This window comes from Neopelma chrysocephalum, unplaced genomic scaffold (genome assembly GCF_003984885.1).
Source record: "Neopelma chrysocephalum unplaced genomic scaffold, ASM398488v2 Primary Assembly neopelma1_24, whole genome shotgun sequence".
Taxonomy (NCBI): Eukaryota; Metazoa; Chordata; class Aves; order Passeriformes; family Pipridae; genus Neopelma; species Neopelma chrysocephalum.
In genome coordinates, this window is record NW_020897693.1 from 50461804 (window position 1) to 50485338 (window position 23535).

The 23535-nt window shown below is 42.3% G+C and overlaps 1 protein-coding gene and 1 long non-coding RNA gene across 8 annotated transcripts in view; one reads left to right on the forward strand and one right to left on the reverse strand.

Annotated features, from left to right (window-relative positions):
* On the forward strand, window positions 1–10317 carry LOC113963210. Of its 3 annotated transcripts, none has more exons than XR_003532683.1 (4): window positions 35–1005; window positions 1374–2682; window positions 5546–5629; window positions 9285–10317. It is a non-coding gene; the product is annotated as an uncharacterized LOC113963210 (long non-coding RNA). The 3 variants fall into 3 exon arrangements; XR_003532685.1 differs by having other exon boundaries at window positions 1374–1549; XR_003532684.1 differs by lacking the exons at window positions 5546–5629; window positions 9285–10317 and having other exon boundaries at window positions 1–60; window positions 927–1005; window positions 1374–4934.
* Window positions 5661–23535, reverse strand: part of ZBTB1 (zinc finger and BTB domain containing 1) — a 24994-nt gene continuing 7119 nt past the window's right edge. For 4 of the 5 annotated variants that reach the window (XM_027674151.1, XM_027674148.1, XM_027674149.1 and 1 more), the window contains exon 2: window positions 17798–20314. In XM_027674151.1, coding sequence (XP_027529952.1) covers window positions 18159–20294 — 2136 coding nt within the window. In that variant the 5' untranslated portion in view covers window positions 20295–20314 and the 3' untranslated portion in view covers window positions 17798–18158. Of the gene's footprint in view, window positions 7503–17797; window positions 20315–23535 lie in introns of those variants that run through there. The other variant, XM_027674152.1, reaches the window with a different exon arrangement.

Sequence of the window (23535 nt, forward strand, 5' to 3'; positions counted from 1 at the left end):
GGTGGCCGCTTCGCTCCGCCCGGTCGGACCCCCCAGGCGCGGGGGTTGCGGGGGCCGCAGGTTCTTGCCCGCTGCCGCCGGCCGCTGTTTATCATTCTTGAGTGCTCAGTCCTGGCGCTGGGGAATTTACCCTTATTTGGTCGCTGGGCGACACAAATTCCACCCTCCCTCCCTCCCTCCCACACACACCCTCCTTCAGCCTCCCCCCGCTTGTGTTAGGGCTGTACGGCCGCCCCCCCCCGGGCGCAGAGACCCCCGAACTGTCACGGCGGAACGTCCCCTACACAAACACGCACAGTCCGCGCCCTCCCTCCGTGGCTGAGGGAAAGTCCCGCCGAGCCCCTTTTTAGCCTTATTTCGGCCGAACTTGGCGGGCTGACACCCCCCGGTCTCCACGGGGACAGCGGGGCCGGTTTGTCCCCGAGCCAAGGGAGCCTCTTGTTGCTGCTGAGGGGCTGCTGCGGGGGGGTACCTGAGGGCAGGGGATGGCACCGGGCTGTCCCGTCCTGTCCCGGCACCACAACTCAGGGAATGGCACCGGGCTGGTCTATGCCGGCACCAGAACTCAGGGTGTAACCCACAGCTCTCCCGTGCTGTCCTGGCACCAGGACTCAGGGAATGGCACCAGTGCGGGATTGGGGGGCCCTGTTTCTGCGTGTTCCTGCGCGGTGACCATTCTTGAAGCGCCTCTAAATTCTTGTCTGTTGTGCTAATGTGAGATGTCGTCACGCCTACGTTTAGCAAAAGCTGTGGAGCTATTAACTCGGAGCTAGGAAAGTGCTTTGATGAAAATATATTAAACATGAAAACCTGCTGTGGTTCCTCCAAATTATTCCTCCTTGCTTTGAGACAAACACTGCAAAATATTCCACTTGTAGTAAGCAGGGCAAAACACCATCCTGAGAACTTTTTTTTCTTTTTTCCAGGGAGTCTTAGTGAGATGCTCCTTTTCAGCAGCTGCTTTATAAGTGTTACTAAAAGTCTGCTGCCCTTAGACTTTACAAGGTACACGAGAGAAGGATTAAATTCGCTGTGTGATTAAATCATCTTTCATTAGCTTTGGCCCCGGCCCTCAGCACTATGCTGTAGCAGACCTTGTAGAAAATATGTTTTCTACAAGAAAATATGTTTTCCCAGAGTGATCTGTACTCACGCAATTGTTACAGGCAGTGGAACTCCCGATCAAAAACATCCTTGTTTCCATTAGTGTGTTTTTCAAAGCCTTTTTATAAGAAATGAGGGCTCTACCTCCTTTGTGTATCGTGTGTATGTATTTTTGAGGTGGAAGAGCCTCAATTTCTGACCATAAATATTGTACACGCTTAAATAACTATTATTCTTCCGCAGATACTGGTCTTTTTTTTTTCACACAGGTTCTGACGTTAGAGAAATCCGAAAGAAGTCAATGGAAAATGGAAACCACTGGCTGTCCCCACCTCCGACAGGAGCTGCTCTGTATATACTGTGTGCATATTTCTTTGATGGGAAGGGTGTCGGTTTCTCTTGTAGTTAGACCAGTGACTGATTCATCCCTGAACCATCTCTTCCTGTAATTCACTGTTACTCCATTCAGTTGATTGTATTATATGGAGCAGGGAGAAATGCCAGGGCAATACAAAGAGCGGAGATTGATAAATTCCATTTCATCTGAAAAGTTTATGTTGTTTATTATTTGTAGCCTTGTGAGGACTGTCCCTTAGGAACGCTAGTAATGCACAAGAACTCTGTTTTGATAGCTGCAGTACAAACTCAGACCTTGTTATTTCAGAGTAAAAAGAGGATTCCTGCCCCAAAAACATATGTACAGAAACAAGAGATGGAAAGAACAAATGGAGGAAGAAATAACACAACAGTATTGATTAGCACAATATGCAGTCTTTGCAGCAAAATTAGTTGGAAGTGTCATTTAAGTATAGCTGTAATCTAACAGGTTTTATCAGATTTAGAAGTGACATTTCATTAATTTGGCCCAAAGCTTTTACCTATGCTTTATCAGCCCAGGCACAAAATATAAGCTCCAGACAACACTTGCTTGGGGTTTCCTTGGCCCAATAACTAGTTTGGCCCTGATATGGTTGTGCTGATACCCAAATGTGCTGATAACCTGCTAAAGAGATGTTTCCAGCCACTGGATTGCTGCTCACCCTGAGAGTATTTTCTCGGTCCTGTTCATTTCATCACTTTAATTGTTTTGCTATAGAAATTTTGGGGAAAAGGTCTTGAAGGAATGTATGGACACAATATTTAATGCCAATGGCGTAAATGAGACACTTGTGGCCATTCTCAGGAAAAATCCAAAGGTCTGTGGACTCAGGCTACCAAATATTTCATTCAGCCTGTTGCAGAAGTATTTCTTTTCCAGCTGAGTATGCAGGTGCTGTTTTCTTCTTACACAATGATATGTCTAGGTCTGAGCTGTTTTTTAAGCCTTCATTCCTAATCAGAAGTTCACGTGATGTTCTTGCCACTGTTTCTTACTGATGTCCTTAGAGAAAGTCCCGTCTAACGAGAGGGAGCAACCTCTAAAATCTCATTAGATTTATTCTCTCTTCTCAGCAGAGCTATTACCAGCCTGCTTTTTGTCAGCAGTTTGTGAACCAACTCATCCATGCAGTCATCCTCTCATATGGGAAGAGACACATGATTCTCTTTTATGTTGCTTCATATGCAGCCATGCTACAGGTGAGCCAAACCGACTGGTTCGGAAATTAAAGAGTGAGCTTTATGGGGAGGACTTCAGCACAAGTCTGATTTTCGCTTTAAAAAAACAACTGCTGTTATTCCCCCATTCTGAATCTGTGAGCTGTAACTTCCAGAAAAGCAAGTCAGCACCTCTGGAAGTGGCAGGTGCCTTTCTGATCCATTAATTTGTGTTTAGGATCAATAATGCACCCCTGTCTCCCATTTGGCAGTGCTATGTAATACGCTGTAGGCTATTCTCCATTACACCACCCAACCAGAAATGAAGATGATATGTAGATTTCTTCAGTGAAGCAAGAGCTCAGTATCTGGAGCAGAACTGAGAACTCAACCCTTATCTTTATCTTGATAAAAGGAAAATTCTTCCCCACATGTTTCATAAGGCAGTGGAGTATAAAAATAGGACTGAACCCAAGTTACAGTTCAATCAGACATCGGCCACTCGGATCATTACAATAAAGTTGAAATGGTCTGTTCAGGTCTGACAGTCAGAAGACCTTAGACCTTAAATTCTGATATCCATTTCCCTTGTATCCATTTCCCTAGTACCCATTCCCCTAGAAAAGCTATCCAGAAAATTGCATAAGTCAGATTGTATTGGTGAAAATGAATTATTTTATAATACAGCAATCAGTTCAGAAAAGTCTAAGCAACTGCTGTTCTAAGAACGAATAATACTTTGTCATGATACCTTTCCATCACTGAAATTCTTCATCTCACTGATATTTGCAAATGTATGTACAGTACTTGGAATTCAGACAAGAACTACCAGTGTATAAAATGACAAGGTTCCTCTGACAAGGTGCTGCATTAAAAATCGTATTTATGTGGGGGGAACTATGTAACTTATCTTGTATTTATGTACCTTCAGGTTTTGTGCGCAGCCGCTCCTTGTTAATTTAAAAGGCGGCCACAAGACACGATCTTTCTTAAATAAGTGTTCCTTTGTTTTTGTGAATAACAAACAGAGTTCTGCAAATCTCTATAACATGTTTTTGGCAAATTACACAAATGCTTGATTAGTACTATGGAAGTATTCAGAAGAGCAGAATATAGGGCACTGTAATTTCGTACTGCCAAACCAGGAGTTCAAAAATCATGAGTCAGATATCTTAAAATTATAAACCTAGTTTAAAATTATGAGCTTAAAAAACATATGTGGCTTTGTTCACCTTCTGGCTTGTTAATCTTTAGCATATGTTCAGATTACACTTTTAGGATTTTCCATGTAATTGGCAGATCTAATTTTTTTTAATACATAAAATAGCTGATTACACCATCTCACAACTGAAACCAGGCTGCCGCAGGTTAATTAGACTCAATAAAATCATGGAAGTTGTCAACACTGATTAAACTACTGCTTGATGTTTCAAGGAATAATTATTTTATAGTTAAGCGGTTTTAAAGCACATTTATTTACATAGACTTCTGACAGTTTGCTGAGGCATGATTAAAAGCTGAGGTTAGTATCACTAGTGCTAACTAGATAAACTGGTGTGCTGTGCATTTAAGGGAGTCAGTTCTTTATTCCCTCCTGTAACTGCAGCCTCCTTTTCTTGCACTCAATGCCAGCTCTACTGACAGTCATAAGCAAGTGACTTTAAAGCAGAGAGTTTGCAAGTAATCACAGAATCAGATCAGAAAAGGACCTCAATAGGTCACTTAGTCTCATTTTGTGTTTAACCAAAATCTCCTTTCTTGCAATTTAATGCAATTATTTATTCATATTGACTGTGGATATGAGAAACAGTTGTGCTGTTTTTCTTTGCAACCAGCTTTTACATATATGAAAATCATTGTGTTTTCCCTCCACCATCTCTTCTGTAAAATTACATAAAATCATTCAGCCTGTGCTCAGGGAAGAGAAGTTTTCTGTTTTCAGACATTCATTGCTTTCTTCTGGATTCTCTGCATGCACCCTGTATCTTAGTTTTCAAGTGCTATGATCAAAACTGGAGACATCACCAGCTCATGCCTTTGTGGTTCTGAAGGAGCAGATTTATACCCCAGTTCAGACATTTCAGTTTTTACCTTTTTTTTTGCAACAGCAGGATGCTGCAGACTCATTTTCAGAATCTGATTGAGAATAACCCATTGATTCTTTTCCAGGGAAAATAAGAAGGTAGATTTAGTTTAGATGTAAGGAAGAAATTCTTCACTATGAGGGTGGGGAGGCCCTGGCACAGGTTACCCAGAGAAGCTCTGGCTGCCCCATCCCTGGAAGTGTTCAAGGCCAGGTTGGATGGGCCTCGGAGCAACCTGGTCTAGTGGAAGGTGTCCCTGCCCATGGCAGGGGATCATTAAGGTCCCTTCCAACCCAAACCATTCTGTGATTCTATGCAATTAAGCCCCTGTTCCTTTAGTTGCATGTCTTATAATTTCAGCTTGCACTTGTTCCTATTAAATAGTATCTTATGTTTTCAGATCACCAGGATTATTTTGAATTCTAATCTTATCTTTTAATGTGCTTGAACTCTGCTTGGTCTTGTCGGAAGATATTAAAAGGATACTCTATATAGTCCAGGGGGTGAATAAAGGAAACTGAGAATTTTATCTAGAACTGCTGTGATGGGGTTAAAACAATAATTGTTGGCAGTAACTGTAAAACTGGAAAATGATGATAAATCTTAAACAAGGGAAACAGTGTACTGTAAACACAGACAAAGACCAATACTTCATACTCAGAGATCAATACAGTGGGATTAATCTCTCAGATTTACTTAAACACTTAGTGTGAAGAATTTTCATAATAATTGAACTGTAGCAGGCCTATAAATGTTTCTTATTTTTTTATTCTTACGATTATTTGATTTTTATTCATCTCCGTTTTCCCTCTTGTCATTAGCAGGTGAATGGGAAAAACGCAGGAGCAGATGAAGCAGGCGGTAACTGGAACTTCACTCTGTTGCCAGGACTGTTATAAATTCAGGTATAAGATGGAATTAAATGAGAATAATAAGCAGATTTGTAAGATTATTTTATTAAAGATACTGTAGCAAAGCACAGAATAAGCTTTAAAGATTATGAAAACTAACTTGGAATGTCTTTACTGATACTCTACATGGACTACAAGTAATTGCTGAGTTACAGAACAGTCACAGCCTGTTCTAGGTGTCCTACACTTTGTATACTGTTGAAGGCCTATCTTTAGGTGGTGCTATAATATTTCCCTTCTCTCCTCTGCTTTGTGGTGGTCCTACCATGCAGGTCCTTCCTGTTCTCTATGGAAAGGACATCCCATTTTCATTTAGATTTCCCAGCTATATTGTGCCTTCTCCCTATAGAGTCCCCAGTGGTATCTGGCTTTGCCCAGATATTCAGTCTTCCCCTTTGCTCCATAAAGCCACTGGGACAGAAGTGTCAGCATTCCAATACTGCACTGAAGGCTTTTAAAATGCCTATGTTAATGTTTAAGATGTTATGTGTTAAAAGAGCTGATGCCTTCAACATCTGTATGCTGAAACTTTGGGGGCTATGTAATTAGATTAAGCAACCACATTCAAAGATACCTGAACATCTTTTCTTGCATTTGTATAGCAACTTTATAAACTATAAAAGAGTAAATCAAGCACAGACACATGCCCTATACAAGCTGCAATACAGACAATATTGTACACACTTTGTAACAACAGTAATGAAAATGATGCCAAATATAAATAAAATTATAGACAGACTCTTCTTGAGATAACAGTTATAGTGAACAATGAAACATCCTTTTATAATCATGAGTAGAATTAATAAGATGCGTAACTACAGCAGAATATAATCAGCGTGTTTAGTCTGCTTACGTCTTAATTTGATCCACTGTTGTCTGGGGGAAGCAAAAGAAATTAATATTTTTCTAATCCATGCTTGCCCTAATTTGAAACATTTACTGCCCTAGTGGTCTTTTTGTTAGGTTTGGGGTTTTTTTCCCCCACTAATTTAGCTGGAAACATTAGGATTCCTAAGATGTTCAAATCTGAACATGAATGCCTGATTCTCCTCTTCAAGCCAGCTTTTGCAAGGCTTAGATGCAGAACAAGGTGCACCCTGTGCCCTGTGAAGATTATTTCACATTTATTCATCTCCTTGTTGGTAAAAACTTTTCACCATTCTTGTAATAAGACCAGAGCACCATTTCTTTACTTTCCACATACAAGCACTGTGCTTCGTGGAAGGTCCTCTTCAGCTTGCAAATGATGATCATGGCAGCAGGGGGAATCAGGTCAGCTGGATCTCTCTCACCATCCTGTCCTTCCTCAGGGCCCCTCTGTCCTCAGTTTTTAAGATTTTTTTTTCACCTTGTACTCTTTTCTTTTTCTTTTTTTTTTAACATTTGATAGTTTAGCATTGTACATGAGTATACACTTGTAATGTTTAAACTAAAAAATCTAAACAGTTTTTGACAGCAGCTCTAAGAAGCCTCATTTCAGAAAAGGAGCACTCCAGCACATGAATAGCAAATTCTGCAAACTCACTTCAGTGCAGCCCTGAACACCTGGCATCTGCCTCTTTTGGCTGTCTGCTCCAGGAAAGACTTCAAATTTGTTTGTAACAGGTGCAAATAAGAGTCACAAGGAAGTAAGTTTTATAATACAGAGAAGAGTCCAAAACAACTTTTACTGCATGTTCTAATTTGACTGCTTTGGTGCCTTTTGCGACTGCTGCAGTGTGTCAAAAAAGCAAAGGTGGTGCCAACTCAGATCTGGCACACGTGGTTCTGAGTTTTATGAAATCTTTTGACGACCAGTTCTTCCTCATGTCTTCTTCAAACCTGGTCCTCTCAGTTGTTCAGAAGCTTAGAAGTCCCTATTTCACTACTGCCATGCAGAAAAGAAATGCAAGAAAAATATTAAAAGTCAGAAGCCCGCACTGCAGTACTGTATTTGCTAGCACGATGTGGTCCCTCCCACCTCACCATGTGTGGTTTTACTCTAAATACCCATCCTTCAGTTATATTCAGAGCACCCACCACAGTCAGGAGCTCTTTTTAAATGCCATACAGTTCATTTCCTTCAACCCCTACCCCATCAAAATACAACCTTAAACAATGTTGTGATATTGTTTCAGAAACTTGTTTGTTTCTTTCTCCTTTGCCTTCCATTTTCAAAACAGCTAAAGATTTGCTGAAGAAAACCTTCACTTCCCAAACCTCACAGAAGTTATTTTTGATACTGTGTGTGTTACTTTCCAGCAGTGGTTTATGGCTTGGCTTAGTAGATGCTCAAAAAAATTGCACGCGTATAATTTCCCTTAAGCCTGGACTTCTCATAGCTTGGAATGTGCTCACTCTGGAATACTTCTTACTGCTTCATATTTGCCTTTATTTTTGGTTGTGGGGTTTTTTTCCCTTGCCTAACTCTGAGGTAACTGCTATGTATTTACTTAGCCCCCTTCCTCAAATTCTTATTTTAGGTTAAAAACAGATAAATTATACAAGTATTTAAAATTTCTGTCTCTTTTGACCAAACTATTTTATGACAAATATGAGCAGCTTTGTATCTGATACGAACAATCAAGAAATTGGAAACGCATGAATGTAACTTTTGAGGACATGGGGGTTTTTTGGTACACTTTTCTTCTGTGGATATGTAAATCACATTGTACAAAATATATGACTGTTCCACTTCTAATTTACACTTGATGTTTCTATGCACACTGTGGCACTCCCAGACCAAGTGGTTATGTCTACACTGCAGAGCTGGGCAGGCTTCAAGGCTGCACATGAAGCCGGGTTTATCAGCTCTCTGCATTACTTACCTGCCAGAGCATCCTCAAGGCCAGCTTAGGGCTGACTTTCCTGGCACACCTTTGAGGGGAGTGATGCTCCACACTTGGTGTGCACTGCAGGGAGCCCCGTGTGACATGTGGCCAGGCCCTCACCCGCAGCATGTGCCAGGCACAGGCTGCTCTGTGTGTTCTATCTGCCCTCTGTGCCATGTCACACACTTGGTGGTGGGCAAAAAAGCAAACGGGGACAAAAGGCTTTTGTTTCCTGCCATGAGGGTGATGTGAACGGGGGAAGCAGGCCTTAGGCAAACTACTACTGTCAAAGTACTGCTGGTTCTGGTGGCAAATCCATTTGTCTACCTAACACGTTCTTAAAATCTTGGAGGGGAATTCACTGGACCGATGCTGTTATCGCAAAGTAGCTCTTATGTAACTTGCTCAAAAGTCAGGAAGTACCTCTTTTCTTTGTAAACTAACAAAGGAGAAAAGCCATTCTAACTACAGTATGCATGTGAGCATTATTTTTCCCCAGGCAACATCAGTGTTTAGCATTGCTATTTATTAGGATGCCGGCCTGCATTTTGCAGTCAAAGATCTCTGTTACCTGCAGATCACACACAGCTCACGCACACGACTGAACTTCATTACACCACCACCCTCAGACACATTGACTGTGCTGTGTGGGACCACCTCTGAGTGCAGGAAGGTGGGCTGCCTGGGAATATTAAATATTTTTCCGATGAGACTGCAAAATACTGCTAATCAGTGCCAACTGTGGTGGGGTGGTGAGCACACAGACCTGCTGGCACAGCCGACAGCTTGCAGCCCACAGTAAGCCAGATTAGAGGTAAAACGTTGTGCCCTCCTCGCAGGCTCTAAAATCCCCCAGCTGCCCTAAGAACAGAAGCTGTTTTGGGGATGCACAGTTGCAGGAGGATCAGCTTCACCCTCCTCTTAGCAAGCGGAAACGTTCGAGCCTTTGGAATGAGAACATGCGCGTTCCCAGCGAGCCACAAGATGGCACCCACAGCCCCATTCCCCGTATCCCTGAACATCTGCAGAATTCCAGCCCTTCGGAGAGGTTACAGAGGATGCAGCTCCTTCCACTTCATCAAAATCGGAGGAAGCCTGTGATTAGCTGGATGTTTACAAATAAAAGGAGGATCTGGAGACAGATCAAAGATAACTCTCCAGATTTGGCACAGACGCCATGTACTTGTGCCAACAGCATCTGCATGGGCTCAACTGTTACATGAAGTGGCTGAACTTGGTGTATCTCATCATGTATTAAAAATGCTTTTTAATGCTTAGTGCATTTATTAGAAGTCTGAAGATTCAGCCAGCTAAGGACCTGACAAAAACAAAAAAACAACATCTCCCAGCTAACATGATCTAACAGGCTTCATTTAAGAGAAGCACCCACGGGGTTCTTCCTCACCCTGCTTTCTGCAGTGTAAAGGGAATCAAGAAGCAAAGATAAGCACTGTTCCAAAATCCAAAGGATGTAGTACTTCAGACTCAGTAAAAAGGAGCAGTAGCACTCAAAGCCTGTTCTCCAGTGATCCAAGTATCTTGGCTGGCCCAATCACACCATATATGCTTTTCCCTGGAAAGTCTATAGTTCATCCAGGATCTGAGTTACTTTGGCACAGCCCAAATGACGGGGGAGAGAAGCAGATGGGAGATAAAAGATGTGGTGTGTGAACTACACTGAGTTAATGTATATCTGTTCTAAGGGACATCTTTGTTTTGACTCTGTGTAACAAACCAACATAGCTTGTGAGGTCTGGAAGGCCACACTAGACTATTCCTACTCTCATAGTAGTGCTCTGTTTGAAGTTGGTATTTCTATTTGGGGTCAAAAGCCACATTGAACTTGATCAAATAAACATTCTCCAAAGGAAACTGCCTTTGAACTGTTTAACTCTTTGCACAGCAAACTAAAGCTGAAAGAACTGCAATAATTACTGTCAGATCTCTTGTGTCTTAGAGCAGAGTTATTTTCCAGTTTTTAAGTTACTGTTCATCAGGACCTGTGTCTTTTCTGGCAGAACTGACTGTGGTAGCAACAGTCACTAAAATCTGAGTGAAACACAACCCTGCCTGAAAGCAGACTAGGTGGGGCTAACCCTCAGACTTGCAGGCATGCAGACTGTGTCATATTTTACAGCATATGTAAGTGTACACAACTTCTGTTTAATCTACCTGATAACAATGCAGCACAAATATCCGAGCTCTCTCCTGGGCTGTGGGGCATACTAAGACAATTTCTTCATCAGCTCCAAGGGATCCTACCCTGTATTTGCTCTTACTCCAGTGCTACTGTATTTGTCCTTTTCCTAAAGGAGGGATATTTCAGATTCTATCTCTTAAAATGTCTCTACTTTGCATAATGGCTAGAGAAGCTCAATAGTTTGGTAGCTGGGACTCTCTACCAGCAGGTACCAGTAGGAAACCCATAGGCAGAGAGGGAACAGAGGCATCATCTTTAGCATCCTGAATAAATGCTCTGACGATGACTTGTGTAAAAGGGAGGAGCATAACCGATACCAGAAGTCTGCTCTATCTGCTGCCAAAACCAAAAGCAATCTATGGTATTCAGCAAACTCTATTTTTAGCCAGTGTATCTGCATTTCCACAAACTTTCATGGTCTTTGTGGCTTTTGCCATGGAGAGAAGGACCTTATGTTATTTCTCCCATTCATTTTCTGGGGAGTCAGAAGCAGAAGTCCCACTGGTGACCATCCGCAATGTAGTGGGATGGTTACCTAAAAAGGAGAGAACAGGTATTACTGAGTTGTGTAGGTTCAACTGAACAGGTGAGAACTATTAAAAAAGGCAAGTTCTTAGCCCTAGTCATTGCTTTAAAACAGGAAGAAAGCAAAGCTTCCCATTTAAAAAAACAAAAAACACAAAAAAACCCCAAACAAACAAAAAAAAACCACAAAAAAACCCAAAAAAACCCAACAAAAAAACCCAACAAAAATAAAACAAAAAAAAAAAACAAACAAAACAAAACAAAAAAAACCCCAGAAGGCAAATAGAAGAGTCAAAAGGATGAATTTTTAAAAGAGCAACCTTGTCATCAGGGGAGACGGGGGAGAAGAGAGGGGGAAAGACTGATTTTTGCATCTTTCATGTTGGCAACACTGCTGCTGCAGAGACCTTGGCAATGGCTGACACTGGTGGAATTTTGCCTGACAGACAAGTTGAGAAACCAAGGATTTACAACAGTCCTGATTTCCAGTGGATTTCCTACAATCAACACAGCTTCCAGGATTTGGAGGCCTTTAAGGAATGCTCTCTTCTCACTGCCTGTCAGGAGTCTTGCGATATCGACAGAACCACAAGACACACTTACCTAAGATCATGTCTTATTTGTGAACAAAAAAAGTACACCCCAAAATCTCATTGATACAAATCACAGTTGAGTTTGAGTGAAAACAACAGCAGCAACAGGACTTTGTCAAAGAGGAAAATTCTTGAACTATTTTTTTTCTCCCACCGGAAAGTCTAGATGCAGCATTGTTGATGTGGTTGTAGCTGCAGGAAGATTTATTATGGTTTTAGTAAGCCAAAAGGCACAGGAAAGGATTAAACCTTTTCATTTTCCTGCAAGGGAATCAAAGATATTGACCACGTCTGAACATCGAGGTTCTTGGGGTGAGGTGTGCCACGCTGGCTACACAAACCAGACAGTTAAAACCTGGCCTTGGACCATCTGCTGATTTCTCATCTCATAATTTTATTATGTTCCCTTGAATACATTAATATGAAACTTTAAAAACATATTTCCAACTACTCTTACATAGGGAATGTGCGTGAATTACTGAAAACAGTTTCTCTAAAAGCATGAGGCAAAGTATTGTTTTCCTGTGTCTTTTATTTAAAAAAGAAACAGAATCCACCCTACAAGACATTTGAGATCAAAAATAACTGAAACAAATATCTGATAGCTTTTCTCCTGTAAAATTGGCACTAGTCATTCAAGTATATGAAAAGGAACATGGGGCTGTTTGTTTCAGGGCTAAATATTTATAGTCACGATGAAGTGACTCCTGAGTCATGAGCTCTGTTGCCCTGTTACAAATTAAGATTTGTCTTTCTTCATGAAAAAAAATAGAATCACAATTAATTCCAGAATTGTAGAAGCGACTGTAAAAGTGGCAAAAGACAATTTATAAAATGTGTGCTGATTTCTGCCATCTTTCCCCTACAAAATCTCAGCCTACTCACATGTCTCAAGAATACACTGCACAGCAAAATTTTAGGAGTTTTTTGGAAGCTGGAAGAAAATACAGAAAACTGGTTCATAGCCGAGAACTACAGAAATGTCAGCTTTTAAAAACATGTTCCTAATTTCTAGCCTTCAGCAGACTTTATAAAGTCAAATTAGTCATGCTTCATCTTGTAGGTCTTCCAAGTCTGTGAGAAGCATCAAACCAACTGAGAACTAGGGAAGTCAGAAGATTTGATTTTTAGCCGTTTCAGATTAAGAAGTACTTAAAAGTCAGGAGCAGGCACAGGGGGATAGTAACAGATACTGCCAGCATCTCCTTAATTGACACACGGAATTATCCTGAGCTTCCAGTATCAGACCAAAAATGAGATGACTTTCTTCCCTTACGAAAAGCAGTGAGGGGCAGAGGGCAGCAGGAGAGCTCCACAGCTGCTCCTGGGCCCACAGCTGGAGGGCATGAAGGCCAGAGGAAGGTGGGAGCCGTTCCTGGTGTTTGGCCAGACAAGGGGCCCAGCTCATTCCTGGCCCCAGGCCAGGCCAACCACACAAACCCAGTGGCGCGGAGCACTGCACAGCCTGCTTCAAGGAGGACTGAGAAAGCTCCAGAACATATTTGTGGGATGAGCTGAACACAGGAAGGTTTCCAGTTCTCACGAAGAGGGCAGATAGCAGAGATGTGTCTCATTTGTAAGAAGCTGGGCTGCCTTTTTCCTTATCAGGAAACAGGACATGAATGTAAGAGTTCAGCTTCCCCGAGGATGCTTGGGGGAGACAGAGACCGAGTTAAACTCGGGATAAACTTTGAGTTCTGGTACAGCTTGTTTAAGCCTCCCAGCCACTCATTCCTCCCCTCGTGCCACCCCTTCTATTGTGCTTGCACAAGATCTGACACAGAGATGGAGAGGGAAGCACAGCGGGAAACTGGTCCAGCCAAAAAACAGCCCCATAGGGAATAAAAAAAAGCCCGTTTTTTGATTCAGTTCATTGTGAAGCTACACAAATACGTGCTTTTTTACAATGGAGAGGGTGGCACACAGGGGATATGAGAGCTGAAGCCAATGGGGAGGAAGAAGGGGCTGCCAGGGCTCAAGGTGGCACTGCCTCCAGGAGCAAACTCATGTCCTCACCAATAGATGAGACTCTTGATGGTTTTGCACTAGAATATTCAAATGCAATGCTGTAGTCAAACTTTTCACATTTATAACAATGTATTTTTAATATATTCTCCAGGGCAGTACATTTTCTGTCTTCAGCTTTGATTAAAAAATATGCTGACTTGTATTTTCACCATCAACTGAAAATATTAAAAAGGGAAGACCCTTAATAAAAGCCTCAATTCTTAGAATTCTGTGATGTTCTAATCTATTCAAATCAAGATTTCTCCACAGATCTGGCTACAAATATCATTATACACAAATGTAAATTCTATTTGAACCAAGAAGTTGCCAAAAGCATTTACAAGTATATATATATTAACACTTGAAAAATCTCCTCTGAAACTGAGAAAGAGGTGCAACAGCTTTTATGATATTTTAAAGCTCATTCTAGGTCTTCATTAACTCCCTTTTTTTACCTTTCAGTAAATCCTGAAAACTAAGAGCTAGGCTGGATACTTATAAATTATTTTCAGGGTTGCAGCCCACACCACTGCCAAAATGAGAAAAACAACAGAACAGAGAGAAGGCCTCCAAAAATAAGAAAAGCAAATCACTTAAAAATATAAGTTAGAGAACCCAGCAAATCTTTCTTTCTGGCTATGCCTTGTGCAATGTGATACACTTACACCTCAAGTTTTAAAGATCCTTAACTGCTTTAACACTCTAACACTCCCCGTAGTGCACTAAGGAGATGCAAAGGAACAATGTTATGTGACTGAAAAGTACAAATTAGAGGAAACAGAACCCTAAATGAAATATTTTTGCTTCCCCTTCAAGTAACAGCAAAATTTCCAGGATATCGTAACTGCCGTTGGTTTTTTTTTCATGTCTGCTTTCATTCTGTCTCCACATTAAATTCTTTTTATCATGGTAGGAGCATTGAAACACCATCACTTCACTCTCCTGAGGATGCTGTCCCATTCTGGGAAGAACACTCAGGACTGGCCAGCCCAAGGCTGCCTCAGCAACCAGGCCTTCTCCCCGTTCACAGCAGCCGAATTCCTTCTCTCACTCCCGGCCTTTTCTTTTAACGCTGCCATTCTGTTTCCCTGCACACTTTTACAGTCACCTTAAACACTCTCCCCATCCACTTGCAAGCCAGGCTGACTTGTTCATGCCTTAGTACCTTTGATTTCTTCTCCTATACTGCCCTTGATCACTTCTCAGGCTACTTCAGTCATTCTGATTTTCTCTGCCTACACATAAGTAGATCTGCTCCTAAACTTCCCTGCAGTGTAATTCATGCTCTTTTGTGAGCCTTAGTCTGGACATTCATACATATGAACTCCAAGATTTTGTTTCATTAGAACAGGAGAAAAACATCAAGTTCATTTGGAAAGGTTTAACAAACTTATTTTGTTACTACAACACAGCTTATAATTGAAAACAAAGGTACTTCAGGGTGTTTATAAAGTTAGGTAGCACACATAAATACCATCATTCCCAGTTTCTCCATTTAACTTCTGTAGTTGGCAGGTCTACTTACACTAGGAAGTCACCTTTTTTGGGAAACATTTCTGGGTCAAGTTCAGACCAATACACTGTAAACAAGGGCTCCTGATCCTGAGCAGGAGGCTCCATAAATCACCCTTAGCCCTTCACTGTATTCAGGAGTGATCCCTTAGATTGCAGAGGTCACCTCCTCCTTTTCAACAAGGTCTTTAATGTGGGCTGTGCCGTGGCCCTGCAGCCCTTGGGGCAGCGGGACCGGCCGTCCTTGGTACGAGCTCCGCAATCCGAGTTTGTGCCGTACTGAGCTCATGGCTCTGGCCGACAGCTCTCCCAGCCAAGCTGAGTCATTCTCACTCCAGTCTCACAGGCATCTACAGGACATTTTATCCACTCCTCCAGCCACCCCCTCCATGCCACCTTTGGGATTTGCTTCCCACTGCACAGCTCTAATCCTGCCCCGCTGCTGTTGCCACTCCGTCCCACTCAGGATCTCTTCTCCCACTCAGTCTTCCCACTATTCCAGTGCCACAAGACTCTCTCACCAACTCCTCCAGTGCTCTCTAGTTCTCCCTCATTTCCCTTGACTGCTTTTCCCAATCCAGCCACAGCTGATACCGTGAACGATAACATGCATGTCAGAGAATCACTGTGTGCAGTGTATCAAGCCCCCAGCTCTTCCCCTACAGCACCTAACTCCTTCACCTCTAAGACCATCATTATAGCTAAATATTTTGTCTTTGAAAGAGTCTCATCATCACCTTAGCAACAATTCCAGTGATAAAAGGTGTTAAAATACCCATCCCACTTATTCTTCGAACCCTTACACACTGAGCTTCGGCCTGGTTTGGGATGGGGAGCATGGAATAAATCCTAAGGGGTGAAAGTTCTGAATTAACTGAAAAGCTGGAGTGCATCCATGCCTGTGCTCTTTTTGGCCCCAGTGTTATTCAGGACTGGGTTGGCTTCAGCATCACACAAGAAAACATAGGATTGAGCAGTTAAAGCAAAACATTAAAGGTCTGAACTGCACCCGAAGCAGTCGGTGCCCGGGGCCAGCTGCCAGTTCAGGACTGAGGTCTGGTGGGGGAGCCTCCTCCATCACTGCAGAAATGTACACATCTGCCAGCCAAGAGAAATCCTAATGAACATTTAAAACTGAATAAATGCAAGGCAATTCCTAATAATTTGAATAGTTATAGTGGAGATTCTGTACTGTGTTCGTTTCTCTGAACAGTTTAACATTAAAGCTTGATACTCCTCATAATCCCCAAGAAACAAAAAGGAATCAAACTCAACTCTGACAGCAACAAGCACATGAAAGCCCTGGACTAGACCCTCAGCTCCTGGCTCCTATTCACAATCCCACCACTGGCACATGAGGTGACGGAGTATTTCAGTTGGAAGGGACCTACAATGATCATCTCATCCAACTGCCTTAATTGCCAATCTAAATTACTTTCCTCCCTCCATGTCTAAGTAGGAAGTAGCATTACCCACCCTCTTTGATAAAGTGAGATCTGCTGGGAGAAAGTACTGCTAGGTTTTATTTTTTAATCGTTTTCTCCACTATTACACATTAGGATCCTTTCCTCCCCCCCCATCACAAATCACACAATTAACAAAGGTTTAGACAGCTGGTGCCTAAGAGTCAAAGCCAGTAGTTCTCTCAAAGGCCAAAGTGCCTCACTGAATTGATGTCAGCAGGTACTTAGCAGGATTTTTAAATTCAATTAAATTAAGAGACAAGCTACGCAGATTAGGGCTCTGCTAGAATCAGCAAGGAATCTTAAAAGGCATAAAATGTCTTTACATTTATTAAGCAAACTCTGCAGTCTTTTCTTGTTATATTCTTGTTGAAAAACAGAACATTCATAAAGTATCATGAAAACAAGAAGCAAAAAAACTAAGATTCACATGAGCCACACTCCCCCTTCCCCTCCCCGCCCAAGCAATGGGACTATCTTCACACTCATCCTGCTTTTAACTTTCCAACACAAGCAGCAAGGCACGGTTCACAGCTAGGCTGAGAATGCAGTCTCCAGTGCACATGGCCACGCTGCATTCCTAGGAACCCACCACGGCTGCTCCTCCCTTGTATGTTAGGATAAGCAGGTTAAATATACCCACAGAGGTACAGACAGTAAAAGAAAGGCCAATGTCAGTTGAACAGTTCTGCTAGGACTTCAAGTCTGGAAAACGACCACTGTGCTGGGAACTCCTTGGTTATCCCGACAGTCAGTAACTCCCTTTCCCTTTGTGCACTCCAGTCCAAGCCTGCGAGGTTTAACTGAGCCTATGTGCTCTCACCCTGGGATGCACATTCCAACAAAGCCAAGAAGCAGGGGACCAGGACAGCCAGCTCCGCCCTTACAGCAGAGACAGAGCACAAAAGATTATTTCTTGGCATTGTTGGGGGTTTTTTTCATTTTGAAAATTAATTTGGGGATTATGAACAATTATGCTCTTGCACATTAATCGCTGTGATCTAAAATTTTCACATGAAGAAACAACACATGGAAATATTAAAGCACTCATCTTATGGACATGGATCCGAGAACTGTTTAATAGCAGTCAGTGAAGGGGTAACATTGTGCTTTTAATCTACAGTTTAAAAATAATGATTTGTATATCTACTTAGTAAAACAATAAAATTAAGAACAGAAACTGATATTAGGAAACAGTGAAAATGTAATAATTAAACACATGATGCTTTTCAAAGCTATATACTTAATGAGCCTAAATAGACACCTATGGTTAGGAGGGTCTTAAAAAAAATAATAAAAAAAGAGACTTATTTTCAAATTTTTTTTTCCTTTTCAATTTTTTTCTACTATACTTATGCTTTGCTTTGGTGTTCTCTCTGCTGCCAACTTAATGCTTTAACAGTATGTTTATGCTTATGTTCTTTTCAAATGCTTGGCATTATAGTGAGATCTCATATCTTTCCTCAAATTAAATTTTGCTCCACATACTCCACATGTATACAGATGAACATCCATGTGCTGCTCCAGTTGCTCATTATTTGGGAATATCTGAAAGCAGACCTGGCATATAGTCTCTCCAGCTGATAAGTGAGATATCATATGCCGTACATGGTCATGTTTTCGGAAGTTTCCTTGATCACAAATGGAACAGACATACCTGGCCATGCCTTTGTGCATATCATTGTGGAGCCGCAACTGGCGCTCTCTTAAGAACTGCTTCCCACATGTCTGACAAACAAACTGTTTTTCCTTGGTATGAACGGTATAGTGTTCCCGCAAGTGGCAACGCTGGTAAAATCCTTTCCCACAAAGATTGCAGAAATGCTTACGTCTGTGATCCCTCTCGTTCTCTTCCAACATGGAGTTCTTGAACAGATCTTGCTCCAGGCAGTTTGACATATGTTCAACCACCAGGTTTTCAGTTTCAAAACGCTGACCGCAATTAGGGCACCGGAAAGGACAGGCAGAATGCTTGTATAACTGTTTTTTTTGAAGGCTGTTCATTTGGAAGTGACTGTCCCTGAAGTCCTCTAGCATCTCTGCAAACATCATGTCCCTTATTTCCGACTGCTCCTCAGGGTTTTCTTCTAAGTCCATTTTCTCCTCAGAATTTCTGATTCCGTTCATGGTCAGATCCTGGGGTTCTCCACAGGTCTGTGCATGATCCTGCAACTGCTTGCCTTTGACCAGTATTTGACCACACTTGCCACAAGCACATATATTTTCTATGTGTTTGGATAAATAATGAGAGGACAAATCTTCCTCGGTGATTGTTAGCCCACAAAGTTCACAGGGAGCGTTCTCCACGTCTTCCTGCACTGAAGGAGCCTTTCTGTTAAGGTGCCGTGGACTTTTCAAACACTTTCTTTCATCCTCGTCCATGGATAAACGGGGCTTTAAAGTCTTCCGAGCGTTTCTCTTCTCTCTCATCTCTTCCTCGACGTAGTATCTGTAGAGCGGCTCTTCCTGTTCATCATCCAGGTCGTCATTGTCGGAAGACTCATTGCAGTCTTTATCCGTCACCTTGATAATATTAAAATCCTTCAGCTCATCTGTAGGATTGTCCTCCGGTTCCATCTTGATGATAATCCTCTTCCTCTCAGAGGCTCTGCTTCCTTCTTCACCTGAGGTCTCGGAGGCAACCGTGCTGCTTTTCCTGCTCGTGATGTTTGACACGGGAGATGAAGAATCGTCTGCAGCTTGGCTCGAGTCCCCCTTGTATTTTTCTGTTTGTGTGGAGATCATTTTAGAAGTAGAGTCCTTTTCACTATAGTCTATTTTCTCAGTACTGTAGTACCTGGCACTTTGGTAGGAATGCCTGTTGGTGCACGTTAACACGTGCTCATCCAGTAGCTTTTCACAGCTAAAACTAAACCCGCAGCTGTCGCAGGTGAAGCTCCTTCCAAACCGGCGCGAGTGGGACACGCGCTCTTTCGTGTGAGAGAATTTGGACGTGGTGCTTTTTTTGCAGGCATCAAACAGTTGTTCGGGGAAGCTGCTTAGCTGTAAAGCTTCTTCGTCAGGCTCTTTGTTATGGGATGTATTTACTGTTGAACTTGGCGGCTCCATGCCCCACCTGTTTGCTTCGCTGCCATTTCTAGCGAGCGCGTCTTCATACATTCTCACGCCAAATATCATTTTACTATTCTGGGTGCTAGAAGCAGAAGATGAACATTTTAAACTAGATGAGTCTGTATCCTGTATATCTTCTAGACATTCTGGTACGTTATATAGCTGTAAATAGTTCATGGCCACTTTAAATTGTTCAAAATTGGCAGGGGCTGTCATGATTTTTCCTAAATACATGAACTGTAAAATAAGATCAAAGCATTCAGCGCTAATCTTCATGTTGCTTAGATTCAGCTGGGCTGTAGTGTGTTGATGGTTCATAAAAAACATTCTAAAATAGGAGCTGCAGGCAGCAAGGACTGCTTTATGTGCTTGAAAATAAATATCATCGATAGCGATGCAGCAGTCACACAGAAAGCCCCACTCTCTTTGGTTGTTTAGCTGCTGAAGGACATAGTTGCTATGGCTGGTTCTTGCCATCTTGTACTTCGATTATAGCCCTGCATAGAGAAGAAGATATCTGTTAAATCACGAGCACAAAACCCAAAACCTACTTGAACGTAGGGAGGAAATGCCATCGTTTTGCTCTCTAGATCTTCCTATTCTGACAGTTTGCGGTACAGCTTCCTGTCTGGAGACCTTTGCTGGTAACTACTTATGAATACTGATGCCAGTGAAAACATGCATAATTCCATGTGCTCACCACTAGACTTACAAGACTAGTAAACTAATAAACATAACCACCACACATGTCAATCAGAGCTATGCTGCTAGAATATAAATTAGCAAATACATCTCAAAGTCCCCCAGCCAAGATTTGTAGATATGAATTCTGAATGCAGAACTTCAAAAACTTCACAGGGTAGACTTCTGTAAGATGGCCCCGGGACAACACCTATACAAGGTAAACTGGCTGTCAGAAACCACTCTTCAGTCTCAACTTGCCTTTCTACCTGTCAGTCCAACAGACACATGATGCAACTCATACTGGAAAACAGGCCAGGCTCAAACTGGTCTGTCCCTCCTCATTAAAGGAAACTAAGAGGCATCAGTGGAGCACCCACACAAGCTACTCCACACATTCTGCTCTTCATGGCAGCTCAGGGACTGCCTCAACCTTCCTGCAAACCAGGAGCCGCAGAGTCAAACGCCTTCTGAGAAGCAGAGGGCAGCCCGGCTGCGGTGGCACGTCCCACGTACGAGCCCGCTGCAGATGGTGACCAGGCGAGCTGCGTGACAGCCACAGGGGCTGCACAGGCAGGAAGTGGTGCACGCCGTGCCTCCAACTGCTCTCAAAACCACCAGTTCAGAGCGCTGAAACGTTACCAAAACACATAGATGGGAAACCGGACAAAGAAAAACTCAGCAATGGAGAACTGAGAGAGCCCGCAGGGCAGAGGTGGAGCCACGGTGAAATGAAGGCTTGACAAAGACTGGGGAGAAAGGCCTGCGAGTGCTGATGGTTGCTGTAAGTGAAAGGACTAACTTGTCCTCGGGAGAAAAGAGGAAGAAAACATATTGGTTTATATTAACAAAAATATCCAGAAGAAATGCATTGGATACAGGAGGTGTGCATTTGATTTAGAGAAGATAAACTTAACCAAGTGTGGCCAGATCAACGGTTAGTCACGACTCACTTTACTGATTGTACATAATCTGTTCTAACTGCACAGGGTGAGGGGGTGAGAAACCAAAAGAAGGTATAAAGAACACCCTAACTAAATGAAAAACAGAAAGCAGTAATAAGCATTCTTAACATTTTGAAAGGTTATCACAAACAATGCAAATAACTGTAAGAGATTTGTACAAATAAAGTACAGACTAGCAAATGACATATATTAAATGGCATTTTATGACTCAGTGAAATGCATGGATTGATTTGCAACCAACTCTTTCAACTGTCCAGAATTTAAACACAATACACACACAAATGCTCCCTTTTTCTTATTATTCCCCTAACGGCTTACATCTCCTAGGGAGAAAAATGGATAGAGAAATTAAATTCCACAATTGGTGTTGCATTTGCAAGTCATAGGCGTTGCCTGGCTTGTTAAGCAGCAAGCCTAACATTAAAACCCCGTTCTCCATTCCACAAAGGACTGCCACGGAGGAAACACACTCAAGCTCCCAAGACAAGAACATGCTCACTCCACCCAGCAACATTCCCTACTGCCAACTCGTCCAGCAGTACCTCTGGATCACCACCAGCACAGGACCTTGGCTGGCAACAGGAACCTTGAGATTTGGGCTGAACTACAACTGATGACGAGCATCTGCATGGCAGCTGCTGCTCTCCTCTCAGCCCAACCCTCCACACCCAGAACTGCAGGCAAGCACCCTGCCATAACAATTCTCTGACCGGTTTGGCCCACTGATGTTCACTGCAGAAATGCAACTCGTTGCATGGAATTCATTTAATGGCTTTCTCACTAACTTGCAAAACAGTGGCTTTGAAAGTAGGAGAATCTCTGAAACCACTTCACACCTTTTCTACAGACATGGATCATTGTCTAGGTCACTGGGTGATTTCAGATGTTTCTGTGTAGCAAAGCTCTCAACATCAAGTAATAAAAAAAGTGCACTTCATATTCTTCCAAGGGGTAACGTGTTTTGGACTTGAGGCAATTCATTAGATGCTAAATGTAATTCGGTCTACTGTATCAAGAACAGCAGCTGCATAATGACGAAGAACTGACTTCAACTTCCACATTGTAAGAGTGGAAACCAGTGAGAAAAGACATGATAGAGTCTAAGGAACAATTGGCCTCTTGATGAAAACTCCCAACAGAACAAGAAAAGCCTCAGGACAACTCAGGTTAATCTCCCCATCCTCATAAAGTGGCAAGTTTTAGATGTATTGTTTAATTGTGTTTTTTCTACACTAAAAGTACTCCATCATGTCCACCAACAGCAAAACAGCAGTCCAAGCAGCAAGCCTGTACCAAAAAGGTGGTCACAAACTATCTGCACACACCTGCAGACAGGAGCATTTCCAAATGATGGGAATGATGAGTGACAGCACACAAACTCGCCTTTTTTAAGTATTCTTCTTCTTTTAAAAAGGTGAAAGGTATTTCTCCTTTTGACAGAGGAATTCCTGCAGAGCTTTCAGCATGTGGGTCCCAACACACAACAAAGACCCTTTGGCAATGGTTCCCTCCTAGGAACTCTGGGAAGAAACAGCTGGAGCATGAGGTGGCTTGAGCAGGATGGCAAAGTGCTCAGATACGTGTCCGGCTTCTACTGCAGTAGTACTACATGTAGGTGTTAAAAGACTGTTTGAGGTTATTTATGTTAATGAAAGTAATGGCATCCTCCCTCTGGATGCTGTATTAACCTGCTGCATGTAACTTGTATTTACAGCTGCCAACACTTCCCACCATGAGAGCCTGGGTTGGGCTATTTAAAACTTTAACACATTTCAACCAGCAAAGGCAAAACTTTCCTTCTGAATTGTCTACTTTGGACTGATTTATTTGCCCCCCCCCCCTTCCACAGAAAAGGTCAACTAAAACAGTTCACAAAATGAAGCTCAGAAAAAGCTTTCATATATGTAGATTAATATTCTTTTAAAAATAAAAAGTTTCTCTTCCAAAATCTTTGAAGAGACACTTTACGTGGGAGAAAGCGTTATATTTTAGATATGTTGTCATGATATAAAAATCTGCCTGAATTTGGCCAAGCTTGAGGGATAGAAGATAAAAAATATCAGTTTATTCAC